Source organism: Phalacrocorax carbo, chromosome 13, assembly GCF_963921805.1.
Source record: "Phalacrocorax carbo chromosome 13, bPhaCar2.1, whole genome shotgun sequence".
NCBI lineage: Eukaryota > Metazoa > Chordata > Aves > Suliformes > Phalacrocoracidae > Phalacrocorax > Phalacrocorax carbo.
Window position 1 is genome coordinate 17,717,001 of NC_087525.1, and position 22,001 is coordinate 17,739,001.

At 40.3% G+C, this 22,001-nt stretch overlaps 1 protein-coding gene across 7 annotated transcripts in view; it reads right to left on the reverse strand.

Annotated features, from left to right (window-relative positions):
- Nucleotides 1-4,946: 4,946 nt before the first annotated feature.
- Nucleotides 4,947-22,001, reverse strand: part of KAT6B (lysine acetyltransferase 6B) — a 117,369-nt gene continuing 100,314 nt past the window's right edge. For all 7 annotated transcript variants that reach the window (XM_064464950.1, XM_064464947.1, XM_064464953.1 and 4 more), the window contains exons 13-17: nt 15,555-15,786; nt 13,320-13,479; nt 12,435-12,701; nt 10,823-11,129; nt 4,947-8,867 (exon numbers count right to left, since the gene is read on the reverse strand). In XM_064464950.1, the coding sequence (XP_064321020.1) occupies nt 6,385-8,867; nt 10,823-11,129; nt 12,435-12,701; nt 13,320-13,479; nt 15,555-15,786 (3,449 nt within the window). In that variant the 3' untranslated portion in view covers nt 4,947-6,384. The remainder of the gene's footprint in view (nt 8,868-10,822; nt 11,130-12,434; nt 12,702-13,319; nt 13,480-15,554; nt 15,787-22,001) is intronic.

Here is a 22,001-nt window from a genome sequence, read left to right on the forward strand (position 1 = left end):
TAGAAAAATAGGACGTCCTTTACATTGCTAAGAGGAAGTTCAACACTGAACCTGCCCAGCCCTAACAAATCCCTAAGTAGTCATAGATTATAACCTGTTTTAATGAGGTTTTAGTTTTGATTAAGAAGGCAAGAGACACAGTTGAAGCCTTTAAAAAACATCTCACAGCGACCTGACTGACAAGGAGACAGCTGCTCTGTGCTCCCAGACACCGCTGTTCATATTTACCCAGCGTTTCCTCCTATCCCAGCTTTAGTCCCTTAATACATTATTGTGCTCCAATACAGTTGCCAATAATTGCATCTATTGACAGCAGTCCAAGTATACAAACTGGGACACCGGACCTACTCTTCTGCCTAAACTTAATCAATTTACTCTATTTGATACAAATTATCAGTAACTGGGTTTTGACATGAGAGTTTTGCCACCCCAGCAGTATTTGATAGCCTTAAAATATCCTGTTGAGGAGGGATCACAATTAAACCATGTTTACCCTTCTTGCATCTGCAAAAAGGCCAAGTCATTACCTCCCTTCTGGAATTTGGCCTAATTCAGTGTAGCAGGTAAGAGCTACTTACTGCCTCAGTGCCCAAGAGGAGCGACCCAGGCACCGGGGAGCTCTCGTGGTCTTCAGCAGCTGACAACGGGTTTGTAGCTTTGGCACACTATGGAGTGTAGGAGTCTTGGGATACTTTAAAAGAAGAACGCAGGGCAGAAATGCGCCACTGAGAACAGCGAGTATATCCTACAAACCAGAGCTGAGCTCAACTTTAAACCTTTTTTTGCAGATGTGAACAGCTCTTTACAGGCTTAGCATCTCCAGTGTGAAGGCTTTCCTATTCCTTCACTTCCTTTTGGGGCCCAAAGCCCAGTAGATCCTCTCCAAAGAGTAACCATAGCCAAGGCTGCAGGCACCCATAATGCAATGCCTTTGACTTAATGTGTATTTATCTGTACAATAAAGACCTTATCGTCAAATCCTCAGACACAGAACACAATAAACACAACTAGACTAATGTTAAAACACAAGTTAGACATTGCAACGTGAACAATATTCATGATAGAGATACTCCATTTGCTCTAAGTCCCAGAGTTTGTGTATCCCTACACCTGGACTGGGGGGGTGGGGAAAAATCCAGAAATAAAAGGAAACTCAAAGGAAGCCACATGACACCTAAAAAAATAAACGAACAGTCACAACGTGGGTTTTAAAGAGTAAAAAAGTATTCTCAGAAAGGCTCCCTCAACTCTTTCCATCTACTTCCATGAACCTTCAAGCGTGCCTTTGCAGAGCACCTTCCCGTCTACTGCAGCTTCATTCACGGCCCAGAAACGCAACAGCTCTCCCAGCCTGGTGTCCAAACCTGCCCTTCGGACACAAGGCCCTGGCCTTTCACCTACCCCCACGGCGAAAGCCGAACTCTCGCCCCCGTGGCAGCAGCGCGTTTCTTAGCATTAGCCTTACGGAGTTCTGCACCACGCCTTCTACTAACATACAGCAAATACCTAGCAGGATTTCCCACAGGCAAGTTACAGGTTACCTTCTCTCTTTCATCGTGCATGGTAGGCTGATGACTGCTGCAAGTGGAAGAGGATCTATAGCCAATTTACACGCAGAATTGTATTCGAACAAGGTTTTCTGGGGCCTGGAGATGGGTGTTTATTTTGCAGTCTGACATTTGAGTGAATACACAGGAAAAATGTTCATTTCCTGAGGCCCAGCTGCTTTTGGTAGAGACTGACAGAACTTTCAAACAGCAGCCTCCCAACTACTGATAGAAAGTGAAATACTAGAACTCGTAAGTAGCTCCCACTCATTTTGTCCTGCACCGCAGATGAGGAAACTGGCACGCGGCAACACTGACACAGCAATAGAAGAATGTATTGACAATTTCCAAAGGGCAGGATTCCAAAGTCCTCAGAAAACAGGAGCTGCTACTCTTGCACGGTGATGAAAAATAGCACAAAACTGGTTTCTCAAGAAGCAGATCTATAGAACCCCGTATTCCAGTGTTTCCACACATACTACTTGAAGGCCTGAAATATAGCTTAATTAAGCTTGTTTCTTCTTATTTAGTAGATGGGCAAACAACTACCAAGAACTTAAATTACTCAACTAGAGTTATGATAAAACCAGAACTGTAACCGTACCTTGTATCTTCTTACAAACTCCCTCCGTACTCCACAAAGCTCAACCAACCACTTGATCGATCCATACCGCAGAGCTTCGCTAAGGAACAGCCGATCTCTGTTACTAAACAGGTCATAAACAATGCTGTAAATGCACAGTTTTAATACAGAGAAGTATTAATAGTAAAGGGAAGGGAAAAGTTGTGTGTCTTCACTACAGCGGTCGGTTTGCTTGCTCCTAGAGGTGTCAGTCTCCGCAGAAGCTGTTATAAGATCACCCTCGGCGCTACAGGGAATTGCCAGGCCCATTCTTTCTCTTTGCCACACTGTACATAGATGGAGTTTGTTTCCATCAACTAGCCTGCCTGATGGACAAATTAAACAGCTTATAAAACCGAAACACAGAGACAGTGGCCTAACATGGAGTTTGGTACACTTAGAAGTTCCCTGTTTCTGCTTATGTCACGAGCATTCTCACAGTGTCAGTCAAAAATTGGTTAGATTTTGCCCACTGCTGGGACACCAGGTTGCCAGAGTGCGACCACGCTTACCGTTCCTGTCTTTGCCGAAGGGCTAGAGTGTGATTTGGCAGCTCCCAGATGAAGCAGGTTCTGCTCCGAAGTCAAGCATCCTCCCCAGAACCAGGTCTCCCTGAAGCGCTGGGCTGGTGCGGCTACGGCAATTAGGCACTTCTGAAGGGAACATACTCCTGATTTACCTCCCAGCTTTTTCCCCTACTGTTCTCCCAGCATCAACTGACTAAATCAGAAAAAGCAAATGCGCTGGAACACGTAGCTGCCACAAAGCAGACACCCTTGCAAGTTGCTAGCTAGCTAACAGGCCTCAGCAACACTGACTTCACCTACAAGCCAGGTCGGCAAGCAGTGCACGTGCAGAACGAGGCAGTTTATTTCCTTCTTGCAGATCACTAGTGGTGTGAAGTATCCTACTTGTCAAACCAAAGACTAAGATTGCACGGGCAGGGAAACCCACGTTTCACAAGAATCACCTATTGCAACCTGTGTGAAGAATTCTTCTGAGATACTGAAAGAGTGAGCTAACTCTCAGCTGGGGTAGTGCTAGAGTGCCGGTCAAAACTGACACTCAGCAGCACGCACTATACAGAACAGGTAGATCTGTCAAGGGAAAGACAGCCTTCTTGTAAAACAGAAATTTTAGTGCAGCAATGCAATCCACAGCTGAATAGTCACTATGGGAAAAGATGTAGGACAGCCATTTATCCTCCTGAAAGGCATTCAGTTCTGAAATACAAAAATGATGTTGGAAACTTGCCTGTTGTGCGCAGACAGTATACCGTTTTCCACCCAAGTTTCAGTTTGTGTATTGCGAATACAGAATTTGAGCAATATGCTGGAGCTGGGATGCTCTGTTTCAGGTTAGCGCTCACAGTCAAATCTGACCTCCTCACCACTTCTGTATGTTACAGGCCTGGAAACCTGAACCTAAACAGCAGTGGATAAAGACCCAGGTGCCTTTTTCACACACCATAAAAACGTACCCATGTAAAAAAAACCCCAAAACAAACAAAAAACCCCACCCAACAACAACAACAAAGAAACCCCACAAACAGTGCTACTTCGAGATGCAATTATTCCAAGACACAAGGTCCTAGCCACACACAGGAAGGCTGCACGCTATCTGCGTTGAGGTCACCTTCCCTTTTCGTCAGCATAAAAAGAGGCGGGAGTGACTTTGTGAAGACAAACACACATATAGTTTAAGTCCTATGAATACCCTCTGCTTCAAAAGGCAAACCTGACAGCGTAAGAGCACGAACAAGGATCGTTGCTGTATTCTGCTCTCCTTATCAAGCATTCTGAGCTCCTAAAACACAAGTTACTCCAAATCACTGTTTGACCAACTATCACCGCTCCCGTTCAGATCCACTATCGTAGACTGCTGCCCCGTCATATTAAAATCGAAGAGGTTATGCGCATAAATCTGCAGTATCAACTTCTTGATTTGGCAACACCATACACTTTAAGGGTTTTATTTAAAGAAATACATATTTCTCTGACTTTTGAGCAGATAAAGTATCACCTAGAAAGCTGCTTTATATACTGGAATGGGGACACACACAGTTTTCAATCAATCCTGTTACCTTAGCTAGCAACCTTCCTGCGGTGTCAGCGGGCTGGACGTGGGATTCAGGCGCAACATTCACATTAGGAGCGTTCTGAAAAAACCTTACAAGGGTGTTCTTCTGGTGCAGATTCACACGCACCCAGTTTAAACTTGGTCCACTCAAGCTCCGTGTGTAGACAGCATTCTCGGTTTTTGTAGACCTTCTACTGCTAGATTGGGAGTGTTCACATGTGCGTGTATGTGTTTGTGTGTGCACGTGTACATGCATATACACAGAACTCAGAGGTTCAACGCAAGATTTGCGTCATCTCGTAACCCAGCAACAGTGACGAAGGAAGAGATTACAATTCTGCCATTAAGATACAGTCCAAACATCATGTCTGTTACTATCATATACCTTTTACATATATTTTAACACTTTCTATAGGAAAGATATTTCATACATTAAATATTGACAACCTTGTAATGTATTAAATACATATTTATTCAATATTTTATTAAGATTATTAAAAAAAATAATCTTAGATACTCTTTATTTTCACAAGGTGTATGCAATTATGATGAGTAACCTACACTTAGGCTCTAACAGCCTAATCCAAACCCCATCAGCCTTAATGGGCTTTAGATCAAGCATGTGAGAGCGCTGTAACAAACACTGTTTCAGGAGGTAATTCCCATGCAACATCAAACTATGACAAGACACAAGAGGCTAAAAATGGCTCATCATAATTTATTTTATGTTAAAATGTACAGCTTGGGGAGGGTGTTGTTTTTTGCAGTTTTTATTTTTGTTTCTTGGGTGGGTTTTTGTGGTGGGGTTTTTTTGTGGCTTTTTTTTTTTTCTTTTTTTAAGTGACTGACTAAAAAGGTAACAGATAAATACAAGAGTGTCACTGGGTCCTATTTTTACATGTATCAAGCCTCTTCTGTTCGGCCCTTACAGTCACTCTGTACAGGTACAAAGGCTACAAAAAAAGGAAGCAATATAAACAGACACAAATAACTCTTGCCTTTTTACATGCGATCTGTAAGCTTAGTTTGAGCTATTCACACGCTACTGCTCTATTTTTTCCCCTTAAAAAATAACTCCAATATTTTATAAAGATAGAAAAATCTACAGATGGAATGAAAATGTAAAGTTAGAGGCATTTCCATAAAATAGCAACTTTACACCAAATTCACTACTTTTTTTTTTTTAAATCCTGCCAAGTATTTGGACATATATGAAAATGTTTCAAAACTTGACAAATAAACACTGAGATGTTTCAATCAACAAAAAAACATAACAGTATTTATAAAACAGAAAGCTGCCTGTTTTCCTACCCCAGCCCCAAAGAAACTGGTCACAAAAATGGAAAAGAGTCTCAACTTTACACTAAACATACAGCAATAAAACCCTTTGAACTAACCAAAATGTGAATAGCTTTTGCAGCTTTTTTTATTATTTTTTACAAGTTTTATAATTAACAAAAATATAGTTCTGTTTTTTTTACCCCTCAAACTAGGGTAACCTAATCAAGGCAAAAAAATTAAGAAATGGCTTACTGTTAAGCACAACACTTGTACAGTACTACAAAATGCACTGTCACTAACAAAGACATTAGCGGCATGCGGAAGTGTCACCTTCAGAAACAAAATAATACAATAAAAGAACTGCTAAAAGGCATTTACATGTGGGGAAAGGAGAGAGAAAAAGCTCACGATCCAGTACTGTCTGATAGTTTTGGAGTCTTTTTATCCACATTTTTAATGGGAGCAGGCACATAAAATGGCTCTGAACCATCAGCTGCTGTGTAATTGCAGTTCATAGAAAGAGTTCTTCCTTTCCAGAGAACTTCAAGCTCAATGAAATAAAAAAATGGAAAAACCACCTAATTCCCCCCAAAGAAAAGAGAAGAAAAGTTAAAACCCACAAAGTTAAAAAAAAAACCAAAACAAAACCAAAACAAAACGAAACCAAAAACAAAACAAGAAATAAAGTAAAAAGAAAAACTTGTATAAGGCTTTCTGCTGCATACAGCTTTTAAATGGTGCCAACAAATGTTTTTGCATTCACACCAATTGCTGGTTTTGAAATCGTACTCTCCGAAGGATATTTGTGCAGATCAATCCAATACGCCAGTCTGGTAGTCTGTCTCTCCAAAGGGCCTACCTTCTCATGTAGGATCCATTAAGAGACTGTTTAGACATGCCTGTGTTCATGTAGCCATGATGCCCCGGAGGGGTGTACATCATGTTACTGTGGGGTGCTGTCTGCATTGGCTGCTGTGCATATGGCTGCGTTCCCATCATTCCCATCTGCATCTGCATAGGGTACTGGGGCGTTTGATTCATGTACCCATGATTACTGTGGTATCCACTATTCATCATCGGCTGGGACATACTATAACCATTCATAGCGTTAAGGGTATTCATATTCATGTTCACCGAATTGACATTATAAGCTGGGGCCGGCATCAAATTTACACTCATGTTCATGCCACGCTGCATCGTTAAGGTCCGCGCAGGCCCTTGCATGGCCACGGTCTGCGAAGCACGCCCGTAAATTTGTGGCTGATGGGCCGCAGCAGCAGGTGGCAGAGGCGCAGATTTGGTTCTTACAGAAACGTGACCTTTGCTGGCCATCTGAGTCTGCAGTCTTTGGGTGTGGGATATTCCGATATTCGACGAAGTCATGTTACGCTGCAAAAGGGGAGGTGGCAAATTCATGGGAGGAGGAGTAAGGTTGGGGGGTGGGGTCATGGTAGCCTGTGCTTGGGGTCCTCCAGGAACAGCGTGTGGAGACTGAGAAAGCTGAACGAGCCCCGTGTTACTTAAGGGGGTGGACAAAGAGGCACTGTTTGCATAGGAAGTTACAGCAGCTGAATGGCTGTAAGGCAAAGAATGATCCATAAGCGTGTTAGTTAACTGTTGCAGTTTGGCAAGGCTGAAGGTGGCAGATGGCTGTGAGTAATGCCCCGCTCCAAATTCACTCTGCCCCATCCTTTCATATAATCCAATGTTGGCATTGCCAGTCTCGGGGATTTCGGTTAACTGCATAGGCGGTGTAAAGTTAGCGGCCATGCTGCACTGGGATAACTGTTGGTTGCTGCTTGGAGGCCTTTCAACAACACAGCCTTGGGGAGACTTTACATTACAGGTGGGAGGAGAATTGATGTTTGTTTGTTGCATCATACTGCAGCTTCCGTTAATGTTAGACATCTGCTGCGTCACCGCGCAGCTGCTCTGTGTTAGGTTACTAGACGTAAGGCTACTGTACGAGCAACTGTTTTGCGAAGAGTTGTTCCCACAGATACTGCTGCCCATTGTAGAATCGTAACTGCTTGGGTTTTCATAGTTTTCTGTTGTGCTCTCAATGCTCCCTAAGTCACTAAACCCGCTATCCACAACTTGTTGCGAGTGATCGGAAACTGAGGGAACATCCATCATTGGGCTGGTCTCCATGTTCTGTAGAGACGGCACGGAAATGGCACTTTGATCTGGGCTGATCTGAGCATAGCTGCTCTCTAAAGGAGCAACGCTGGGGCTATTAACAGAACGAACTGACTGGCTGGGGTGAGAGTGCACAGATGAAACTGGGCTACTGTGGTCAGACTGCTGACAGTCATCCAGTGTGGTCATTTGGGGACTTTGGTCGTTATGGGCATAGTTTTGCAAACTTCTACAGGCCTCTTGAGTCTCTGCACAGTCCTGAAATGTATCCTCATGTTCACTCGCCTCTTGGGTCAGCGACTGTACTGCCTGAACCGTCTCCGAATCGATCTCCATGGTCTCAGTACTCTCTCCCTTGAAATCGGAATGTAATTCTTCACCAGCTTTTTGGTCCTGGTTGTTATCCGTGTGATCATCATCAGATTCAGGCACCGGGTCTGAATCTGCAGCGAGTTCTTTATGGTCGCTTTCGCACTCATCAGCTGCCAGGTCAACACCGCAATCCATTAAGTCCTCTTGATTTGAATTACCAGTTTGAACATTTACGTCTAAAAAAGATTGCTGTGTTTCTAGCATTTCTTTGAAAGCCTCTCCAGGCAATTCCTCTTTCTCCACTTCTGTTGAACCCATGTGGCTATCATCTTCATCATCTGCATCGTGATCCTCATTGTGGGAAGGTTCTTCATCCTCCTCCTCCTCCTCCTCCTCCTGATCATCCAAATGCACAGATTCCTCTTTCTGGAGAAAAACCTCTTCTGCTTTTTCTTCATCTTTTGAATTGATTCCACCATCCTCTACATTCCTTTCTTCCTCCCCAGTTTTTGCCATCTCACTTTCTTGTTTTTCAAAGGATTCACTGGGTGGATGCAGAGATTCAGGTTCTACCTCTTTTACCTCATCATCTGGTGGCAGTAATACTTCAACAGGCTCTTTAATCGCTTCCTCTGTAACAGCAGGAACTGAGCAGGGCTTGTCTTCAGCTACTTCCTTTTGTTCCTCCACCAGCACCTGGTAGTCAGGCTCCATAGGAGTCTCAGGAGGAGTGTACAAATTAAGCTTAAAGCCAGGTTTTCTTTCTTTGCTTTGCCTCCATTTAGACGGACCGCGCTTAACTCCTTTGGGCCAACCCTGCTTACTCTTTAAAGGCTCAAGATTGTCTTTAGTGCTTTCTTCCAATACAGCTACATCCTCTGCATTATCTTTGGGAGGCAATAAACAGAAACAAAAGAAAAGTCTTAGCTTGCACAAACTAATCAATATTTTCAAACATAATCCCAAAAGTAATTTATAAACTCAAAATGTATTAAGAAACTCTGGAACAAGAGTTATAAACAGATCTCAGACCACAACAGAATGGCATAATATCTACAGCAAAAACACACTTACACAGATATGTAAAGTTCTTGTTTGGTGGCCTTTTAACAGTGACCATCAGAAACACCATTTATATACTAGAAGAAACCCAGAGATTTAAACCACAAGACATGTAAATTAAAGCAAAAACATTGTCCAAATATCTGCTTATCAACCTTTGTTTTTAGAATAGAGGTATGCCATCAAGTTATATACACACTCATCTAATTAGTCTTTTTTGGACAGTAATAACATGAGAGTCTGGAGTTTCCTGGTTGACCATTCTGGAGGACAAGCCATAGTAAGCATATAATCATGCTTTAGTACCAACACAAAAAAAAAGGAGAGGGAAAAACGGCAGAAAAAAAAAGGTTGTCCATTCTAGTATCCTCTCATGGGCAGCATATTGTGACACAGCTCACAATACACAACAAAAGCCAAAAGGTAATTGAAATTAAGCACAGAGTACATCGGAACACTAAATTAATCCATTGACTATATAAAACCTACCCATACACATTCACTCCTCTTCTCTCTCCCCAGATACCACTTACTTATACACCAGAAAAAGGGAGGATCCTCAGGATATAACATGCCGCACTCGGGAGTGTAACGGCTTCAGCGATACTCCTTTGTCGAGTTCTGCCTCTCGCTGCAGTGTTATAACACTCCTATAGGCAATTATCGTGATGCCGTCCATGGACAAGTACATAGGATCAGTCTAGTTAAAGCAGTGCAAACCTGACCACTGAGACATAGCTGCAACACTCTAAATTTGCTACTATTGGTCTAATTCATTTCTGTTGAGAAGCAGGAAAAAGCAGTAATACTGTCATGTACCTGGGCACTGGTTTGCAACAGCACCAACGTTCGTGAGCATGGTTGCTCTAGTTGCACAAAAGCTGTTCAAAACAGAAACCACCGCGTGATCCCTCAACTGGGGATCGCAAAGATTAAACTTCCCATGCAATTAGGAGAACACTAAAATAGTACCCACTCGTTTCTTCAAGAAAATATACAGACCTGGGGATCCAGTCATTCATTCTGGAATTAAAACTTAAAAGTGTAATTTGAGAGCCAGGGTGAGTGTATGTTCAGAACAGCTCATTAGTAGTTTCACTATCCATCCATTAGCTTTTCTGCCAGGAAATATCATTGAAATCAAACTAGATAAGCAGCTTTGAAAGAAAACAGTTAAAACCATCCCTCTCTCTTGTGGGGAAAAAAGTAGGGACTCCAGTACCAAGGACATATTGTGCCCCAGAAACAACAAACATGTCACTGAAATACTGACGGTGCTGAATAGAAAGATATCTGTGTAAAGCAAACCTTACTTTTTGCTTGTATCCTTTACCAAGGATACAAAACCAGTATTAGACAATATTCCAGTGATACCTCTGCTCTGTTAAGTATGAAATGCCCTGTTGCAGGGACGTAGAAGTTGTTTTTGGCAACGTGACAAGGACTGCAGTGCTTCAGACTGGAAAACATTTGTTTTCTGAACACAAAAAACAGATTATAATACTAATGGGTCACGAAAAACAAAAGAAGTAAACCCAATGGAAACAGAACAAAAAAAAAATCTGAAGCCACTGCTGAATTCTAATAAACTCTGAGAGATTAATGGCTCCAGCAGTGCCTTGAAGTAGAAAGCATTATTAAAATTCTAAGATTTTTAAGTCCAAAATAGCTAAATACAGCTCACTAAAAGTTGCCAGATTTATGACAAAAATTAACACTTCCGATAAATGAACACCCAACAAATTAATTTTGTGAAGATGTAAGAATGTTTTCAGCTTACTTGTACAATTGTCATCACTCCTGTAACGAGTATCTCTCTCCTCCTTGCTCTGCTCTTCCTCCTCCTCCTTCTCCTGTTTCTGCTGCCCGGGTTGATACTCAAAAGCTTTTCTAATCACAGGCTTCGAGTCGTCATCCTCCCCATCCATCTCACAGGTAGGCTCCAGCTGCGGCATGGGACGCTCTTCATCTGAGTTATCAAAAGGCTCATTCAACACCTCCGTTGTTTCCGAAATTGTCTCTGTTGTAACACTGCTATTAATCCTTCTGCGTTTACGGCCCCTTTTCTTTTTCAGTATGAAAGGTCTCTGAAAAATAATTCCACAAATGTAACTCTTCCTACATTCCTGTTTCTTAGCTGACTCTGGATATAAACACACACATTTTTGTAAAGTGAGTTTACAATGATCTATTTGCCCATTACAAAAAAAAAACCCACCCAAACCCAAAACAACAACGACAAAAATTTAAAAAAACACCCCCAAACCCCTACATTGCATCAAATTCAAATGTAGACAGAATCCAAAAGTAAAATATCTAAACAGTTAAAATAGGTATGTATCTATACATGCACACGAACCTTTCTGTGGGTGAAAATTAAGACTAGAATTTTCTTCATGGTTTAGTGACTTTTTACCTCCTTCTGTCAAGTAATATTCATAGCAATATTACATAAACTGTACTTACTCATTTTTCCTCTGTAGATTTATAATTCCCCAACAACCTTCACAAGTATCAAAGTTTATTCTTCTACATTTCTGGTTTCTGCTATTTTAGAGATAAGTATGTATATAGAAAAATAGGTAACAGCAAAGGAAGCACACCTCAAGCTCCACATGGGTCTCAAAAGCACACCAAAAGAATCCTAAAGCTGGCTGCTACAGAGGACGACAGTTTATGTTTCCATCATTACGCATTCTCACAGATTTAGCGTTACTTTTAGGTTTGTTCATCTAAAGAATAAACAAAGGGACACTCCAATTCCCTAATTCTCACCAGCAACACCTACATACATATGCTAAGGTGAGTGCTGTATAATTTTGGGATGCTTAGTTCACTAATTTAAATCATTCAAACAGTTAATTTTTCAATGAAATTATGAATCATGTAAACACTACAGTAACCAGAATTTAACATTTACATCTCTTGGAAATTAGAAGAATATGGCTAAAACCCCATTTGTTTGTTTTTTAAACATTTGCTTTTGAAAAACAGAATTCCTCTTTAAGGAGTTCCTATATTAAAAGCAATAAAAGACAGACCCCACAAGCTGGACTCCATCTTAAAATGCAAAAAGGACAAACCATTAAAATATTGAACCAATACCAATGCCAGACAGCAGAGGGCAATCACTAGTCTAAAAATTAACAGGAAATTCTGATTTTTTTTGTGTGTGTCACCAGTATTTTACAGTTCTGTGAAAAATCCAACAGATAAGAAGTTGAAGGGAGAGGAAAAACCAGAAGACAGGAGTTGTTGATGTCCAAACAATACAGAAAGAATTAAAACAGTCTAATAAATGTTCGTAAAAGAACAGATTGTTATTTCTCTGATAGCTATTTGATTGAAATAAGAGATGAATGACTTTAAACCAAACCATTGAAGAAACACACCTTTCTTTTTATGGCCAGCGACTGTGGCTTTGTCAGCCGGGGAGGCGAACTCTGCTGGTTCTCATCCCCGCCATCCTCCTCGCTGCTTTCCTTAGCTTGCTCTGTGGATTGCCCTCGCTCCCCCACCACTGCCACACTTTCTGGAGATCGCAAATATTTATTTTTAGATTGTACTTTTGCAGGTGATTGCCTACTATTAGTTCTCGTGGAGAATATTTCTTGCTCTTCCTTTTCCCAGCAGCTAGCTTGTTCCATCAGACGCTCAGCCTGAAGGGTTGAGGTTAAAATAACGGGTCACTGAAACAGCATTTACTTAGCCGTATCCTTTACGTTCAGCTAAAGAGTTACAATAAGTCAACCCTGATTAGCACTGCTGGCTAACCTAGCAACAACATTTCAGCTGAATCATCTAGTAGCTCCTTTACAACAGTTAGGATAACAAACCAAAGAAGATTGCATTTCATGGGATATTTAGCACTATTAATGATGCAGCGAATTGATTTAAGTCCTTTAGCACTACATTACATGCCCACTGACATGGATCACTTTGAGCAAGTTCATAACACAAAGAATCGATTGACACTGCAGCCCCTGAGCTCTGCACCAAATTTGATCTGATTACATGCTCTTCGACTACCTCAAGAGTGATAAATACAGCTTCATGACAAGTGACTCATGTTTTAAGTTTTCATATATTCATCCTCCCAAAGTTATCATGTCCTGCTGCACAGCTTCCCAAAACTGCATTACAAGAGTATCATTACCCTCTACAGTAAGCAGGGGTCAAAGTTAAAACAGCTCTGTTTAAGACAGCCTAATGTTGAATATTCAGAGCGATGAAATCCAAGGGAAGGGAAATTCAGAATAAGAAGTTTCAGCTATTACCTCCTTTTCTGCTTCTCTCTCTTCTTCAGAAACGGCAGCATTGGAAACTAACAAAGGAGTCCATCTCAAGCTTTCAGGATCTACTTCATTGATACGTGGATTCGCTTTCAGTTTCTCCATATGACTTGAAATCAGCTTTTCCCTTCTAATAATTACAAATCTACAATCCAATAAACAGTAATTTATTTTATAAAGTGATCACTTCAAACAACCTTCCTGCAGTTTAAATCTTTTTGCACAATAACCTGTGAAAATAGATGGGTAAGTAAATGATTACATCAAGCTAAAAATATCAGCTGACACACATAGGTAACACTCTTACACTGACTTTACTAAGAGGAAGTCAGGAAACAACAGCTTATGAACATCACTAGGGCAACAGAGAGAAAAGTAAAGGTTTTAGAGTTGACTACTCTAAATCCACGTGAGAAGTTTAGTGTTGGCGCTTTAGTCGCTGCCAGAACAATTTCCAATTCTGATATGACATACAAACATAAACAGAAAACACTGTGGATCATCAAGTAAAGAGTGAGAAAGTTGTTAATATGACAACTGAAGATGGCAGCTGACTGGACAGGAAATCAACTTACAAACACAGTTTCTCAAACAAAGTATGAAAGTGTACCTTAGTCCCATGCTGATGCAGTAGAAAACTTTCTAATCACTATGAAATGAAGCCGCATATCAAAAGTAGGTAAAGACTAACACAACAGTACAGTATGCTAATCTACTAGCACATGTCCCTCCAAAATCCCGTTACAATTTTAAACAACAAAAACCATTTTTTTAGCAAGGATTTTGCATGCTGGAAGAATCAGGTAGGTTAAGTGATAACACTGCTTTTTACTGAGAGAATGCTTTAAAAAGATCCAGGTGAACCCTTTTCACAGAACTGTGACAAACTTCCATTTTACTACATGCAAGACAAAATAGAACGTAGGAAATTGTAAGAAGCCATATCCAATTCCCAAGGTAAGTGTCTGGCAGGAATTTCAAAAATGTAATTTCTCTACCTGGCTCAGACACTGACCTTCTGGATACCTTCAGCCAGGTCAGTTCATGTCCCTGTCTAAGCTTTACTACCTGTGAAGAAAGACTAACCGACCTTGTTCATAAAGTATTTTGAATTCTATAGATGAAAAAACGTTTTTCTCTAACTGGGTGTCAGTATTCAAGGCCTTCAATAATTTGTGCCAGGGCAGAAGCCATATGTAAGTAACGAATACATATCTGATTCTCCCTTAAAATGCATTTGTCCCATCAGGTTGTCCATAAATAAGCACCCCAGAATGTTAAGGTTTTAATGCAATGACAGCACTTCTCCTACGACTCTCATAACACCACCCTCTAAAGCCAATCTCCTTTTTGAAGGCTTGTATTCTTACTAGTTCAAAACTTACTAGTTTTGAACACTTGTGCTGGTGCACATAAAAGTTACTGAGGCTGAGCTATTCCTGATCTTCGTCTTAGTTTTTGGCAATCCACTGTTTGTAAGGCAGTTTTGCTTAAACAGAAAGTTTCTATGATTGGAATTAAGGAGCTCTTCAGAAACACAAACACCAGTGAAAGTCATTTAAGGCATTTTACAGAACAACAAAAACAATCCACTTAAAATCTAAAATATTAATCAAGATCGTTAGGAAGGAAGATATTAATGAAACAGGAACGTAGCTTCCCTGTGCACTAGCTTTCAATATTGATTGCAACATTAAGCAGAAGCTTCCAAAAGTCATTTGCATTTGCAGTACCTCGGGCAGGAGGCCTTCACGGGGAGCTGATCTGCTCCCACGGCTTGTGTGACTCCAGTAACGACTAAAAAAGGGGGTGTGGAGAGAGTGACTGCCACCCCCCACACCGCTCCCTCACTGGTATTCAAAGGAAGATATTTGCAGAGCAAGAGCTGGGAATTATACTTACAGAAGATGATACTGAATGAAACAGAATTCTTCACTGAAAACGTTCAAGCTGGGCTCACCTTTCTAATACCCATCAACGTGAAAGAGGATCTAAAAAACCCACTATTTGTTTAGGGAGAAAAACTCTTTATGTAAAACCGCATTAACAAGACCTGGCCATACTCACTTCTTCAGTAAGATGGTTATCATTGATTTTAAAGTTGAAATTTCACACAGACATTTTTCACATCAACTGTTTTGTAAGTAGAGATAGTGAATGTTTTGTCTCAGTGTTTTTAGATTTTTTTTTTTAAAAAAAAAAAACCCAAGATTCACTGACCTATCTTCTCTCTTATCTATCATGCTGTGTTGCTGCAGGGTTGTGGCAATATCATGTGGACACATTCCCGTAGCTCGACTCATTCCTTTGATGCTGATTTGTTTTTCGTGGTGGCAGTTAAGGTATTCTAATATGACACTTTTCCAGTAAGCCAAGTACGAGAGACGACCCAGATCAGACAATGGCTTTTCAGGGGATCCTGCTTGACCCTCTCTTCTAGAAAGTAAATAGCCTAGAAGGAAAAGAAACATAATACATTATTGAGATAACAAAACTAAAGAATTTTAACTACCCCTTAACAAATTTGGTATTAATAGAACGATCAGACGACTGATTACATTATTGGTAACTCTTGCCATTAAAGAAATCCTATCCACAAAAGAGATTGGTTTGCATCATTTTAGTGACATAGAAGCGGATTAAATCCTTGTAAGAGACTCGGATCTTATGTTACAAGAATCAACATTAACCACAACCCCCTTCTAATCATAAGGGGAGAAGGAAAGACAAAGCCAACACATTGCAGAACAGGTCTCATCATACACAAGCTCATTTAGAACTACAACCACCTGCCATTTTGAGAAACTTTTACACCGGAATTACATCACTGAAGCCAAGAATTTTCAGAAGAATGTCAAGAGGAAGCGTCATGGGTAACAGCAGTTAAGCCAGTTTTCTTCAAGAAGCCCCAGGTGACGTAAGTTTTTTGATTAAACAGTTAGTTGTATTTCAGAGGTGGCATATAATCCGTAAATTGAGTTACTAGAATTACTTAGGAGAAATAATTAAAAAATAATCTCTCTTAATTCACGTTTAAGAACATCCACATAATTCCAGTTTGCAGTCTTCAAGACAGTAACCGATCAGCTAGTGTACAATACACCTCTTTCATTTTACATTCTTTGTATGTTGTAAGTCCTTTTTAACTCTCTTCAGCTTTAAGAAGCTTTTACAATTTAAAGTAAAACACACCTGCTTGGAGATAACAGAAGCAGTCTGGTATTTGCCACCATTAAAACTAATTCAGGAGAAAGAAAAAAATAACACAATTAACAAAATGTATCCTTTCACAGTAATTCATCCCTCCGTGATATATATTCTGCACAGTGCCTTTACAAACACTATCAGAACATGGGCCTTAAACACCAGGGTAACAAAATGCTTATTCCACCGTGAAACACGGACATCATCTTATGGAATTACATTACTCAAAGCCATTTGGAATCCAACAACATATATGTGGTTCTGTGGCTTTCCAATATTTTGAAAATTTTTTCTTTTTAAGTTACAAACTGTACACACACATCTATTTTTTTATATACCTAGAAATATGAAATGCACTCATACATACATGCGTATTTGCTCAGCCTGAAACAATGACGTTCTGTCTTTCAGGGGCAATGCAAAAGGTCCACAATAGAATTTGTAGAATATGTATGCACTGGTCATCCCACTCTAACCTCCAGTTTGCATTAAAATGTTTACACAGAAAAGCAGACATCCTTCTACATTCCAAGTGATCAGTAACAGAGACTGAAGTAGGTAGCGCACCCTTCATATCTATTAGCATGATTTACGATAAAATGCCAGAAAGAATCCCATCCCACATCTGCCTACTCCTACACAGCACAGGCGCCTGCATAAAGCCTGCCTACATCTGCATGGTACCACTGGAAACTCGGCAAGTAAGTTTGTTCCGTTTTACAGAAGAAATACTACCTTAAAACTGAAGAAAAGGAAGGTGTTTTAACATTTCAAGTTGCAGCATATTCGATTTTTTTTTAATAACAACTCTTCTTGACAGGAAAACCCAAACTTGACATTCAAAACCAGCTTGCATCGTGAATAGTCTGAAGGTAAAGAATTGTTGCTTCACGTCCAACTACACAAACGGAGAGCTATAGCATATAGCCTATTCTGCACAATTTTAGACAAAGCTTCACTTGTACCAAGAAAGAATTTTGGACCAGCTGGTTTACAACACATAAAGGCTAGTTTTATACCAAGATCTCATTGCCTATAAAGAAACATGCAAAACTGCAGCAGCAGCTGACAGAAGTCTTAACACAGGAAAACTGAAGGAGAATAACCTAGATTTTTTTAAATAGATTCATGAGGAGAACTTACAGTTTCTTCAAGCAACTTGACAGTTTAACCTACCAACTTCACATTCAAGAAAATGTGGGCACTAATAGAAAGCGTTTGTAGGCCGTTTGCTAGACCTGGATTTCATCCTTGTATGTCCCTGTACTTTAAAATTACTTCGTCAAGCACTTTCTTCCTCCACTTCCATTTTCCTCATACGTAACAGAGCTGCGACTATCCTTTCTGGTAAACATCTTATGAGGCTTAGTAAGAAACCGCTATCAAGAGTTTGAAATCATTAGTTAGGCAACCACAATTAGCTTAGAGTTTTACTGGTATGTCCTTGCTCATCAGATGCTTCCAATGGCTGGGGGATTTTAGACTTTTTCTTAGTGGTCACTTTTTGCTCTACGTTAAGGCAGTGAAATTCCACCTGCATTTATATCCGTCAGTATTATTCTCCTACCATTCTACAATAACCTATGCTTATCCAAGATATTTACATTCTCTAGGATCAAAAACATAAACCAGAGGTAACAGTCTCAGTTACACGTAGTGAGCACTGAATGGAAAGTTTCTCTTAACAGAGCCTGTGATTTGAATTACATCTATTAAATTAAACTTACCAAAGAGACGCCAAATAATTGATCTAAGTTGCAGGTAAATAAAAAACACTGATCTTGGTAGCTCCTGTATCTATCCTGAAGCATCTGAAATGAGTACAATATGTCCCTGTTAAACATATACCCCCAGTTTCATTGTGTCTACCTAATCCTAATAACGGATAGCCTCCAAGTGGAAATCTGATCTTACACTATAACTCTCCACCTTTTAGAGTACAAAGAATCAAAATTTAAGAGCAGTATAATTGCAAAAGCATTCAGAGGACAAAATATAGCTGCTCCCCCCCCCACCTCCCCAAGAGCAAACTAGTCAGACTGTATGTTACACAAACACAAAAAAACCCACCACCAAACCCCACAACAAAATATAAGACCTAATCTGGAAGAACAAACAGTTGTCTGTCTTCTCTTCTGGGCATATGAGTGATGGTGTCACAAAATTAAAAAGCCAAAATACTGTTCATGATTTTTATTTCTTGCCTTATCACCAGCCTTCATAGTGAAGCAACATGCCACATGCTATTTACAGCCTTTGACTTTCATCATGCAAACCCCCCCAGAACCACTAAGGTTTTATCTTATTAAGATTTAAGCAATTAGAAGAAATTAAATCTGAGAAAGGGAAAGTTAGCGTAAGATACATATATTTTATGCCTTCAACACAAATTTAGGAGATAATCAGACATTAAAACATACACTAAAAGAAATTAACTTGAGCAGTATCTTGTTATTTCAATTGACAGCATTCCCAGTACGTAACTCCCCCGAAAAAGCTACAACAGAGTCCGTAACACACTTACGTGAAAACAGTAATTCAATACATCTGTGTTGAGTCTCCAGAAACTTTCAGTTAGTTAACTAGTAATTTTGCTATGCTCGGTTCTGTCTCTTGAAACAAATTAAACAGCATGAGATCAGAGGTGCAGCTTGACAGTACCCTGCTTGGTCAGTGGCCAACAGAAAAATCCAAGACTAAACCATCCAACCATCTTGTGAAAATCACATACAAGCAGAGTTAGTCTGGCTCTGTCCGAACAAATGGAGCCCACCAAATGTGTAACATCCCCCTGCTTTTTGACATTTTTTAAGAACTTGGTAATATTTGTTATGTATCACTGTCTTTTGCAAGCAGCACAGAGCCCATCTTCCTCCTCCAGTCACTGCATTTACCTGTGTGTTCACTAGTACTAGTCTTTATCATCAGGTCCGCTAATAAGCCTGGTACTGACAAGAGGTGAACTGACTTCCGTCTCCCTAGCCCTCTCCCAAAGATCTTCTAAAACTCAGGATCATATCAGCCCCCTTTCAGCCCTATGGCACGAAAGCAGTTTCATGCATACTTCAAGATACAAACTGCCGTAAGCAGCTATTTCATTACTAAGTCCCTTTTATCTCCAGACCCCCAGGACACATCCTTCTTTCCCTGTCATACACGTTTCCAAACTTGGCTGCCTTCGCTTTCTAAGATTAAGCATAAATCACTCCAGAGTTTTAAATAAGGTGGACACAATTTAGCTTCCAACAGCTGAATTTAATTTTATTATCTATTGAAGAAATACAGACTTGTCCCTTTGTTTTTAACACAGTAGCGAAGGCAGGCTAGCCCTCAGAGGCATAAGAAGATGGAGATGCAGGTTACCAAGAGGCCAGTGGCATCGGCAGCAGCAGCAAACAAGGGCACTAAACAGCTGAACTGGTACACTGAGGAAGGCCAGCTGAGCAAACTAAAGTTGACAGAAGGAAGTCAAACAAAGTTTGAAGATATTCTTTAAGGACTCTCCTGCAATCTGTGTGCTCTCTATACATGCTTTATGCTCTACAGCAACCAACAAATCAATTTATCATTTAATTTCTGATGAATGGTCAAAGAAAAAAGATCTAGCTAAAAAAAGTTCAGTTCCTCTGGCTGCATTTAAGACTGACCACAATCATTATAAAGCTATTAGGATTTCAAGCCTTCATTCAAGTAAACCACAAAACTAGAAACCCCAGTCTTGTCCTCCCTTCCCTCCAGCCCATTTGCGACCTGAATGCAGGTGTCTGAATTACACTTGTTTGTGTGCACGCCACCGAGTGTGGCCACACCGTGGCTCAGTTACACACAGAAGTAGTTAAACTGGGTATGCATATAGCACAGGATTGAACGAACACTTCATTAGTGGTTTCCTATTCATCTGAGAAGCGAGAGAACTTAGCTAATATGAAGGTTTTGAACAAGCATTTTTGATGTAATTATATTTACTAATTCTATTTTTTAAAAAACTTTCTATCCTGGAACAATCCTAGAAATGCTGTATTTTATATTAAATATAAAGATTACTTTGCTTAGCTCAGGTGTAAGCAATGGTTGGTTGGTTAGCATCCACACTTTGGAAAATAAATAACTGTAGCAGAGTAGGTGCTAAGAAGGTAAAATAGAGGGCTGTATTTGACTTGTAAAGTAAGTGTATTAGTCCTGTTTTTTGGGAAAGTACGGCAACAGCTCTTGCAGTCTCCGATGGGCAATACAACTGCACATTTTACTGAAAATAAAACATAGCCAGAATAAAACCCACCCAGAGCACCCTGAGGCAGTTTCAGCGCAATCTACTCCAGAAGATGCCACCAGCTGAATTCTAGTACCATTTCCTGTGTTCTACTGTCCATGTGCTTCCCTCATGGAAATCAACCTCACCACATGCAACAGACACCGCGCCATATGCAACTCTGCTCATCGAACACGGTTCCACCCCTTGAACTTCATGGCTTACAGGTAGGCAGGTTCGTTGAGAACAGTGCCACAAGGAGAGGCACTTCACTCTTGTGAAGACATCATGTACCACCGGTGTTTAACCACTGATCTGAAAATGTCTTCACCTTGCGTCGCACTGTCTTCAGCGGAAACAGACAGAATCAGCAAAAACATTCCTGCATGGCAAATAGAGTACCGAATCTCATTCTGTACCTGGACAAGTGCTTACAAATGGCGGCTCCTTTCTCCTATGCTACTGGCAACAAATCCACATATTTGTTTTTCACTTCTGCAAGTTAAAAATTAAAACAGAGTCCTCAAAGTTGACCACAAGGGTAGGGATTCATAAGCCCTACATTTTAGCTAGGATAGATTTTGTTGTTTGCTGGAAATGATAGTTTATACTGATAAAATTAAAAGAAATTTATCTGAGAGTCCATGACCTAGAAAACAGTTTTATCAATCACTGGAGATAAAACACAGCTCTGGTCTTACTTAAGTAGTCATGTTCAATGTCACTTTCTAGGAAATCAATCATTAAACTCTGAATAAGAAAGTTACAAACACTAGCGAAGGAAGCCTGTCGTGTTCTTGTAACTGAGATGAAACTCAGTTTACAAAAAACCAAAATGACGAACATCTTAAAATTAGGATGTGTACTACCAGGGAATTCCACAGTCCCCATCTTGGATCACCCTAGCTGTTCCAGAGAACACAGCTCTTCACTTTTTTCCCATCATCTGCAGATTAGATTGGCCATTACCTCAAATAAAAGCTGCAGTCAAACACAGTGTTTCTTTCAAAACCAGAACCACACTGGTCATAATTTAATGCAAAAAGAGAAGCAGGGTTTTGCTTCACTGCAAACACTCATGACAGAGAAATGTTTGCATCCTGTTCCATTCCTCTGCATTCACAGAATTATTAATGACCATAACACAAAGCTGTCAAACAGGAGCAACTCTTACAGAGTACAAGAACAGTAGAGAAAATGCAACGTAGCAGAGG